General features: G+C 39.2%; 1 protein-coding gene across 1 annotated transcript in view; it reads right to left on the bottom strand.

Moving 5' to 3' along the window:
- LOC121960588 (E3 ubiquitin-protein ligase HECW1-like) overlaps window positions 1-8483 on the bottom strand; it is a 68192-nt gene extending 59709 nt beyond the window's left edge. The window contains 1 exon segment of the mRNA XM_042510370.1: window positions 8313-8483. Coding sequence (XP_042366304.1) covers window positions 8313-8342 — 30 coding nt within the window. The 5' untranslated portion in view covers window positions 8343-8483.
- Between the last annotated feature and the right edge of the window lie 3549 nt (window positions 8484-12032).

The following is a 12032-nucleotide window of genomic DNA, read 5'->3' as shown; positions in this document are numbered from 1 at the left end:
TTACATGTGGATGCCATTCTCAGCTGTGTTTGACATGAGTCAATGCCGTGGCATGTTATGTATCACCTCAAAATATTGAAAAGTCGCAAGTGTCATTGTACTCCTCTGCATCAAATTAGGGTTTTTTCTGAGTTTTCCAGCAGTGGTGACTTGTTTGGAGAACAGGTCGGCATTGCAATATTTACACAAACACAAAAAACTGTTTATATCCAAGACTTTCATTTTGTTTCTCTGTGTGACCAGAAATGTCTGCTTTTCTTTTTGGCATGATCTTTGAGGCACTACTAGGATTTGATGAATTAGGCCAGATAATATTTCAAAAGTCTCTATGAATTAACTTTTAACCCCGGAGTGCAAAACCTGAAGTTAGCTCTTTGGCTATGCTCGCTACACTTTGGCAGGGGCCCACCTCCAACACTGTATCCATGTCTCTTTATATATGCATGATGGAATTTGAATTTAGCCGTCACAAACCCCCACACTGGAGTTAACAGCGGGCTAACAAATGAGTTGGGAATTTAAATGTACACAATGGTGTGACATACATATGAAAATATGTAAGAGCACAGGCAAAATCTAGGCTATACAAACTCCTGTTTCACATTGTGTTCAAATCCCCATAGTCCTCATTAGTCATGGACCATATTAGTATAGTGCCCAAACTGGCTACATTAACACACATGTGTAGTAACCTCCTGGGAAATATCCCCAGTTGTCCTTTCTGCTTGTTCTGACACTTGCATAATTAACCAGAATAATTGCATTCAAGACTACAAGATTATTAATTCAGCATACATGTAGAGCAGGCAGAAGAGGGGAGACTGGAAGGCCTCTGCTGGAAATGAAATGATCCAGCGCGACAGATCGGTAATGATCACTGAAAAGCTTCTGTTAGCTTATTCTGCAGCTAAGGATGGGAAACCATAGCTATGATCTTATTACTGCTGTCCACATGAAGCCCTGACTCTGTGGTGGCTCGACTTTCCCCTGGAAGTGAAAGCTGATCTGCACTTTATGTGCTGAAGTGTTTCATGAAGAAGGTCCTGAAAACAACAGTTACTACAGACTGATATACTGTATTGCTGCCAACAGAGGTCCTTCACCTAAGATAACTGAAGCAGATTTTGGTAGTTTAGGTACTAATTGATGGCATATGTCTTTACCGGTTGCCTGGTAACTCACTTTGAAAAAAAAAAAAACTGCAGGAAGTCGCGGCACTCAGCCAAGACCTAGTCCTACACATAAACCCCGATAGTGTATCTCAGGGATGACTTTTTTCTGTAGGCCAACGTGGAAGTTAGCTTCGTTCTGGTTCATTTGCCAAAAAGCCTATTAAATTTTTTAACTGGATTTTGCAGAAAATTATCTCTGTAGCAAACAAACATTAATAATACTTACAGATTTTGTTCATCGAGATATCTTTACAAATGCACATCACTTTTAGGATTGTTGAGGAATGGAATGGTCAAACGATGCCCATTGCATCGGGTCTTGACAAGCACACATACCCGATCTCCAGAGTAAATGTTGGCATTGTAAGTTTCTGCAAACCACAGATGTGTAGCCTAACATTTGTACGTTTAATATAAGCAGATATATAGAAACTTTACAGTTCTTTACATTTCAACAGCATGCAGTTTACGTGGTTATGTTTAGGCACAAAAAACACTTGAAGGAAAAGATCAGGCTTTGGCTTAATAATAGAATGTTTTGTTGCGCAGACCTTGCTGGAAATCCCCAATTTCTTGCAAAAAAAATCAGAAATCAAAAAAACATTTCTGGTGCTACAATTGTGGCTGGAAATCCCACTAAGTCATCTTACATACATGTAATCTGAACTATATCACTTCATAAACGTTGCTATATGTATGAAATATACACTCGTTAGATATAAATGGTTTGCAGAAATGTAAAATGCAAACATCTTCTGAAGACTGGAGTTTTTTGGTATTTTTGTGGTCAAGCTTACCTGCTGCACCTGTGGCGCATTTGGACGCTGGGTGGAATCGACAGCCTACACTGTCAATCTGTCACTGTCACTGGCAATCGGGGCTAATCACATGTGCTACATTTATCCCCTTTAGGCACGGGGCAGTCCGTCCTGATGCACTGACAGATTGAGTATCCTGTGGAGAGTTTTCTTGTTGTCTGGGCATGCAGAGCTTCCCATATGAATACAGCAACTCTAAGAAAGGTCAGGGGGTCACCAAAACCATTAGGATTCAATGCTTGAGCAGCTTTCATTGCAATATTGCCTGCATTTGTTGAGATATCTCACTTTGGACTGATTATTAATGCATCGCAGTTTCTTTCAGAGTACTCTACCTAGCAAATTCAGGTTTTTCATAAACCCAAAATGGTGTTTACATGCTTACTTATGTATACTTTACAACACTTAAACTGGATACTCCTATATACCCTATCATTAGTGCCCTCAGGATTGACTAAGGGCTTTTACTGGCTACTACCAAACATACCCAAATTTTGGCCACAAGCAATCATTCTCTAACCCAGTGGTCCCCAGCTGGTCTAATCACAGGGTCCAGCTTTCTCCTAGTTCATCAGTTCAAGGTTATAAATGACCACATTTTCAATTTTATTTCAATAAATTAGAACAACAGCTTTTAGAATAAACAGAAACGGCACTTCAAAATAAATGTGTATTTTACAGCCTTGACAAAGTTTACGTCAATTCAGTCAAATGCAGTGCATTCAGAATGGATCAAAAACCTACATTTGGACCACAACTCATCAGTTTGAAAACACTGTTCTCTTCATGACTAAAAAACTGAACAAGCCACCAATGTTTGTGCAACCTGTGGTCTGACTACACACACACACGACACACAACATAAACTAGTCTCAACAGGTGTCTTCACTAATGGAAATATGGACACCCCTGAACAACTAGCCGACATAGGCAGGGATATAGTTACTGATGCATATTTCCTACTACTGATCCTGCTGTTCTTGACAACAATTTCATCAAATTCTAAGTCTGACTTTCACAAAGACTACTTAGGACCATTTAAACAATTTTAACATAGAGCATTTACTTAATCAATCATCCCACATTTATTCCCTCTCTGCGCTGCAGTGTCTATGTGTGCACAGAGAACCACACTGTACTGTAAATCAATACTAACTCTATAGAAAGCACTGTATGCTGAATGCACTCAGAAGTTTATCCATGTATAAATGTGTGCTGTTTCTGAGACAGGACTCTTGTGTGTTGTCTTAACAGAAGCATACCAGGTTTGGTGGAATTATGAACACCAGTGTATACTAGCTTATTTTTTTATCATTTTCTCAATGAAGTGATTAATTGTTTGGTCAAATCAAGAGATGGTTGCAGGAGGTGTCCTTGTAAAGGGACCGTGTAAAGGGACTGACTCTGATACAGTGATTTCTTTCTGTGTAGACATTGCTACTATAATTAATGTGTATGATTTGGACCCCCTCTTCTTTTGTTTATTTTTTTTCTTTTAGTGCTCTTGAAGTGAAGGAAGGGAGGGAGGGAGCGATAAGGGGTGGGTGTACTGTAGGCCCGTTTGTGTCTAATGTGAATATATCTGTGTATTACAATTGTCTGTCTATTTGTATATGTGCTTGCATAAGTGAAAAAGTTCTTTAAATTAAGTTATTTTAAATACTGTTTGATCAATGCAGTGTCAGAGTAGTGAAAAATGTCCACCAAGGCTCCAGGGTGACAAAATTGCTGTCTTGTCCAACAAACAGTTGAAACCTCTCATATTAGACAGAAAAAGGTGGCAAATGGTCTGGTGCGATGATGTACTCAACATTTACACTGTCATGGTTTCCTCTGGCTTGGCTTGATGTGAAAGGGGAAACAGAAACAGGGCTGTTAACGCTGCTGCTCAACTTGATTTTGTATGCTGGAGCTTTGATGTTCACCCAAACTGCAGTCAGTACCTGCAGGGCCTCTAACCACTCACTGCCAAAAAGCAGCAAAAAATGGCTGAATTCAGAGCAGCTTCAAACCTTGCTGAAACCCAATCACTCCAAACTCACTGAGCTGAATATCACTTGATTCTCTGGGGAAACTTTCACTCTGAAGTACTTTAATTCTCCATACTACAAATTCAACTGTTGTCTTGTAATGCTGATACTCCTGTAGTGCTTTTTAGAAAATCCTCAAATTGACTTTGCAGTAAAATGCGGTACTGGTAGCTTTTTTTCTGTCACTGACTGTTCTTCTGTCAAAAATTGAGGCGCTCATTAGCTTGGAAAAAGGAGAGATAATCTAAATTGGGGCTGACCCCTTAAAGCTGGAGATTCAGATCAACAGTCAGAAACTCCCATGTCGTCTTTAGCCACTTTTACACAGAAATCACACTATAGGGCTGCAACGAAGTCCCCTCTTTATACCGCCCCTACACCTCTACACAGAACCAACCGACAGCGGCATCATCCAGGACCTGTGAGTAATTACACACTGTATCGCGGCATCCCACGATCAAACGAGGCGTGACGTTTAACACACAAGCATCTGCCTCAAGCGTGGCATAAAACATATGTGTCAGCAGTGCTTTATAACATAGGCATTTCACGTCAAAGTCATTTACCCTCTCTGTTATGGTGGCCATTCTCACCCTCTGCTTTGAGGGTAATGAGCTTCCGAATCTCACCCTTTTCCCAGTTTGCCATCTGTTATGGCTACCATTCCTCTTCTTTGAAGTAGGCTCTATGCTAACAGCTGCTTTTTAAATCTTTTGTGGTGGATTGCACACATTAACATGTCGTCAAAACACCACACTCATGACGCCCATGGTCACGTCTTTCCAGCTGCAAGTTTTACACAGACCTTGTTTCGAGGCTGTTACTCCCCCTCTCCCAACTCAGAGAGGAGACCACTCTGACCCCCTTTCCATGATCGGACGTCACATACAGAACAGCGAGGCGGCACAACGGCATGATATTCCAGCCTTAAACAGGTAGTGTAAATGCTGCCTTAGATTGCTTCAAGTTGAGCAGTCATTGTTTTGATCTGTTTTTGTTTTTTTGCTAGTCAGTGTGCTGTGCAGTTACTTCTGGGGGCATTTTGGTCCACAGATTTAGCAGAGGAATGAGTGTTCCTGACTTTCATGCTACTCTTATATGGACATGCAGGTGCAGAGGAGGAGGGGAGAATCAAACCATCTCTTTTTTGCTAAAAAGTGGTAAATTTACAGCTCAGCAGCTGGCTTTTGTTTGATATCTAGTGTAACTGAGATACTAATCGGTAGATAATCGATATAATCACAAATTGCAGCCCTAGCCTCTGAGAATCAAAACCTCCCTCAATTGCCTGGTTTGTAGAGTGCCCAAGGAATAAGTCTTAAAACCTGAAAAATAAGTTAGCATCGTTGCGCTCCTGGTTCCCTTGTCTCAAAGTGGGTTTTTTGAATGGGGTTTGGATTAGAAGCCTAAAATAAGGTCTGCCGTTAACACAAGCTGAAGACACCTTCACATTTTGTTCTATAACATAAAATACATCAGTAAATAACCCACTGTAAAATTTGAAAAAATAAATATAATATATATGTAGTAATCCAATATTGAAATTCGAGTTAAAATCAGCAGGATAAGAGCTAGTTAGCTTGATAAACGAGGTAGCGTAAGGTTTATTGTGATGCGTGCAAGGTAGTAGTAAAACGACAATAAGGCAAAGGTAAATAAAACCCTTATCATGATGTAACGTATAAAAAAAAAATATTGCCTCGCCTTTCCATCAAATAATAGAAAAGTATCGATAATAGTATCTATAAAGACTTTATTATATGTATATATATATATATATATATATATATATATATATATATATATATATACGTTAAGGAGAAATCAATGATCCCCATCCCTAATGGTGGATGTCAGATGTACAGTAGGTGTTTTACTTTGTTTCATCATGCTTTGAACTCTGTGATTAATACAGAAGAGAGTGCTGTCAGTTGGGCCTTCATGTGTCTGATCTGGGACAGTGTGGCAGAAATAGCCTATCACAAGACGCTGAGTCACTAAAGGAAAATATATTTGTCAATGTCAAAATGCTGCTCATTTTCTCAACAACCTCGGTGCACAGAGAAAAGGCAGCACTAGCAAAAGAAAAAAAACACTATAATATACAGATCTCGGGACATGAAGATTCAGAAAAAAATGTATTTGTGCCAAAACTTTTTTTATGTCACATACAATGTAAACCGTTTCAAAGGTCAACCAGGGTTTGTGGTTACAATAGGAGATCTATGAGCACTTGCTCACAGGGGTCACATGAATAGCATATGCTCTACTTGGCCTTTAGCATTGTCGAAAGACTAACATTCCTCATAGATTACCTGAGTTCACCTCTGAGTCAGCCAACCACTGCAGAGCTTGATCTGTTCAAGTGGCTTCAAAAACAGACCAAATTCACACCAACAGAATCCATCCAAACACACTTTCTCTGCTTATATTGGAAATAACATCCTTAGCTGGCACCAAAAAAATGTGAGTGTTAAAAAACAGGACATAACTTGCACCCCGAAACCCAGAGTTAAATAAGAAAAGAGAAAACAACTAAAAAACTGACTTTAACCCATTAAAACTAGGACTGACATCGCCTTTCTTGTGCTGCTTTCAGACTCCTTTTAAGTTCCACACACAGCAAGAAATTAGAAGAATAAGATTTATTTTTTTAAGAAGCTCGAGAAAAACAATATTGATAACCAACATTATTTATTTTCATTTTTTCCATGTCATTTATTATAACTAATTTTCTTATAGTTTTTTATTAATTCAATTTCTTCTGTCATTGCTCATTGCCTTCTTCCCATGTTTTTTAAATAAAGCAAGCATATTTGCTCAGGTTTCAAAGGGTTAAAAATAACAAAAAAATCAATAGGAGCTTAAAAAAGCCTAAAATAGCCTAATAGCAGGACATGGGATTATCTAAAATGGCATTTAAAAGGAAAATTGCTCAGCTGACACACATTTTTTTAGTTTCCTGTGGGCTATATTGGTAGTGGTTTGTCATATGATGGTCACCAACTGAAGGCCATAAGAATTTACTCACCTTGACAACCATTTACTGACAACTTGACAACCCATGATCAGCTGTGAAATGTAGCCCAAAGCCACATCTATAAAAAGTGATATGTCGCTCTTTGAAAAAAAAAAAATATATATATTTAATATTAGCAAGTGTTCTAATCACACTTCAGTCTCATTTGTTATTTGTTTAACCGTTTGAAACCTGGATTGACATCAGTTGTCTTGTGCTGCAATCAGACACCTCTCACAAATATTTAAACCACTGAACCCTAAGCTAATTGGTTAGAAATTTTTTGGAAACATGGGGGGGGGGGGGGGGGGGGGCATTTCTGCAAATTGCAATAAATTAGTTGATTAAAAAAATAGTTCAAATGTATAGTTTCCTGGACATTTTTACGTAGCTATTTCTAAATATTCTTAAATTATCATAATATATATATAAATTTCCTTACTTTTTTTTTTTTTTTACAAGTTTGTCATTGCTTTCTTCCCATTTTTTTTGAAAGACATCAAGCCAATTTACCCATGTTTCAAAGGGTTAATCAAAGGTGACTGATTTGCATGACACTAAAGCACAGAGGAAAACAAAAGGAAAATGCACCCTTCGTGTGTTGCTCCAGCATTTAAGAGGATTTTGAGGATGGGAATCCCCACACAAAGAGGAAGGGGGAAGGACTAGTAGTGCATCCAAATTAAGAGCAAGTAGGGCGAAGCTGCATTTCCCTGGCTGACGTCTCCAGTGCCCATACACCAGGCCAAACACCATTCAGAATATTAATCACTTTAATGTTACGGTTGCTTCCTGGCAGATATCAACGTTACACTAAAGATGACTCAAGACTTTCTGAGATTCTTATCCACGCTTTCATTCGGCACACGTCCAGTGGCTTACAATAATTCAATTTTGTCTCTTTTTTAAATGTGAAGCCAACTTTTATGAATGATGTAGCTTGCTAGCAAAGACAGCAAATTAAGCTACAGAGGAACCGTGTTTGGTCGCGAGGCGAAGCACCTCTAAAAACAATTTCACTTTGGCGAATATGTGCTCCATGTTGAAAAAAATAACATCAAATAACCACAAGTTCTTAAAATATCTCTTGTTATGTGCTATTAACGATAACCCCACTCAACAACCCGATGTTTTGAACAGATTCCGTGTAGCGTTTCCTTCACACGGGAGAGAATGACACATATGCGGGCTACAGAGCGACGGGCCGCTGCTGGAGACTGATATGACAGGCTCCACCACCTCACGGTACACAGCAACAATAGAGACGACCTACCTGGGATAAAATAACCTGCCGGTGGATCATTCTCCAAGAGGAAGGACGAGAACTCGAAGAGGTACACGCCTGCTAATTTCCACCGAGCTCCATTTCGACGGTAAAAGGCAGGAGGGACACAAACAAACAGCGTACCGATTAAAGGGCCGATGAGGCACGCGCGAGAGAGCCTCACATCCTTTCCTCCTTCACTGGACCAAAGTAAGCTAGCCAAAATACAATGCTCATTTTCCGGTCACTGCCAAAAATACGTCACCTTTGAAGGTTTTTAGGATTTTTCCACGACATTTTGATTGGAAATACATTCACCATCGTTAGAATAACATAAATACTTGTTCAACAATTCAGAAAATCCGTTTAATTATCAATTTAAGCCGCTGCGATTTAAAACATGCTTTTATTTTGAAGGTTCCACTTCTGGTCATAGAGCTGGGTACCAGTGCCTCACAGCCAATCAGAAAAACGCGCTTTTGTCCTCGCGTGCGCTGCCTCCTCCTCGTCTCTGCCTCCATCCACCTCCTGACGCACACATATAAACATGAGGCCTACATACGTGCACGCGGTGGCACGCGCGCAGTTATCATCAACATCACTCTCTCTTCGCATGCATCGGTTTCCCTCAGAGAGCCGCAGCTGATGTGAGGAGGCAGCGCGAAGCGGAGAGGAGCCTCCTGCTGGAAAATACCGTCCGGAGCTGGAAACATACCGGAGGAAACTGTTCGGAATTCAGGAGGTGTATGGACTGCTGGCTGGTAAATATTAGAAAATACTCAGCCACACGTTTTTGTGGTAGATATTAGGGAAACATACGGTTAACCCCAACATGGTAAACACAAACTACTTAAAAATCATTGTCAGTTTAAGGTCATAGGCTAAATACTGGACTGAAACAATAGTTCACGTAAGCTACGTTTTTATGTAAGTTGCGTTTTAGAAATAATACGACTATTGACTAGACTACAGTGGTGGAGGAAGTAATTAGCCCCTTTACCTAATTAAAAGTAGGCTACTACTACCAAATGTAACTTAAGCAAGCTAAAAGTAAATAGGAAGTCAAGTACTCAATTCAGAAAAAAAATCCTATAATAATAATAATAATATAATAATAATAATAATAACAATGATAATAATACCCCAAAAGTTATAAATTATAAAATACACGTAGAAAATTACTTAAATGTTTATTGGCAGAGTAGCCAACTCAGTTCAGAAAAAAATATTTAAACCCCCCCCCCCCAACAAAAGAAAATGACTTAGGCTTTATGTTTACTAAAGTAGTTGCCAAAGTCGGCCTACCCAAAAAAAAAAATAAACACCCACAAAACTCAAAACTGTAAAGAAAAAGGAAAAAGAAAGAAAATGACTTAAATGTGAAAAAATCAGTTGCTAATCAAATGATCGACTTATCATTTCAGCTGCACTGTGGGATTCAATTTATACAAAAAAACATCATATTTTGTTGTTTGCTGCGTTTCTTTTAGGCAAAAATCTTAATTTATAAATTGATTAGTAACATATTCTTCAGCTAAATGTAGTGAATTAAAAAGCACAATATTTCCCTCAGATATGTTATATGGACTAGAAGTACAAAGTGGAATGAAAAGAAAAGACTCAAGTAAGATAGCCTACAAATACCTGAAATTTGGACCCAAGGAGGCTGGTTGTAAAGCTTTTCTATTGGTTTATTGATTAATTTTTCACAGCTTGTCTCTTTGTTATTGTTTTACAAATTCTGAAATTCTAACACTTGATAAACAAAATGTAGTAGTTTTTTTAATTGTTTTGTTACATTATATGTTGATAGTTCACTGGATTGCTGATCTATTTATTGTCATAATGAGAATGAATGATTTCAACAAATTCATGTGGTATGGAATTATCATACTGGTTATAGCCATAATATTGTGGTGGCGATAACCACTTTACCTGTATCTAGTGGCTTTGGATGTTTCCTTAAAGTTGTTTATTTATTTATTTTTTGTCTGATGTTCACTGACCTTACTCATAGATAATATTTGAACTTCATTTGGATTATTACGCAGAATTCAGCTGAATGAGCCTCTGTGTGAGTATGCATATATTGCAGGCATGTTGTCATGTAATTTGTTATGTGAAATGTCTCATGAAGGTTGCTTCACTGAAATGTTGCTATTCAATAAATTTACCATAAGGGATACCGATGTGAGAGAGCTGATTTTTTCTTGTCCTTATACCACTGCGCAAGGGTCAATTTTTCAGTTTTTCAGATGACAGATTACACTATAATATGAATAATGGAACAGTCTGCAATCTTGACAGACTGACTGTAGGAAAAAAAGCTAAATTCTTCAACACAGAATTGCACTTATTTTAACTTATCTTAACTCTTTGAAACATTTTCCTTTCAAATGTTCTCATTTAGGCTGTTATTCTAATATGAAAACAGAGGCATTGAGGGGTAAAGTTACCAGCTCACATAAATTAGGTATAATGCTCATTTCCACATACAGCACTAATGGATGGTAGTTCACACTGATCAGCCGCAATATAAAAGCATGGACAAGTGAGGTGAATGACAAACCTACACACTCAACCCACCCAAACAAAACCAATACACCTCCTTTGACAATTTCCACCCAGCAAGACATCGAGCCATGGACTTTTCCAAAGAGAGAAAGAAGAAAGAACAAGAAGTTACCCATGTACTAACTTTCAAATAACGGTTGATCAATTGTTGTGGGTCAGTCTGGGCTGAAATGCCAGGGCTGATTGTTCGAGTCCAGCCCCCTTGTTGTGGGATATTTATCACTGTGGTCATCAACTCTAGAGATCAGAGAGAGAGGACTGTTCCTCTGGTGGCATCTGCTGGTATGAGGCTGTAAATGCATCTGCATGTTATCACCCACTGAGAATCCAAGCCATGAAATTAACACGAATCAGATCATAAAAATGCTCCTTTCACTTTTAAAGTAACTATCAGTAAAGTCAGTGTCACAAGATAAGCCTCACATTCACTGCATGTGGGATCACTGCGTAAGGACTCAGGTTACATTCTGCCTGTGTTTCTGTGTTGGAGGAAAATGAAAATCGAGGGGAAGGAGACGGGGGAGAGAGAAACTGACAATATGAATGTAAATGAGAAACCAACATCTACATCTTCCTGGCTGAGCTTGTAAGTCTTCTGATACCTCACTGCCACCCCACCCCCTCACATTATCTGCTATTCCCTTTCATTCCCACTCACTCACTCACTGTCACTCACTCACTCACTCACTCACTCACTCACTCACGCACTCACTCACTGTCACTCATTCAGTCACTCACTCAGTCACTGTCCCTCATTCACTCACTCAATCACTGTCACTCACTCACTCACTCACTCACTCAGTCACTCACTCAATCAGTCACTCACTCACTCAATCACTGTCACTCACTCATTCACTCACTCAATCACTCACTCACTCTCGCTTGCTCACTCACTCACTCACTCACTTACTCTCACTCACTCACTCACTCACTCACTCACTCACGCTCGCTCGCTCGCTCACTCACTCACTCACTCACTCACTCACTCACTCTCACTCTCACTCACTCACTTACTCTCACTCACTCACTCACTCACTTACTCTCACTCACTCTCACTCACTCACTCACTCACTCACTCACGCTCGCTCGCTCGCTCACTCACTCACTCACTCACTTACTCTCACTCACTCTCACTCACTCACTCACTCACTTACT

Source organism: Plectropomus leopardus, chromosome 21 (assembly GCF_008729295.1).
Source record: "Plectropomus leopardus isolate mb chromosome 21, YSFRI_Pleo_2.0, whole genome shotgun sequence".
NCBI lineage: Eukaryota > Metazoa > Chordata > Actinopteri > Perciformes > Serranidae > Plectropomus > Plectropomus leopardus.
This window is presented reverse-complemented; position numbering and strand designations above follow the sequence as displayed.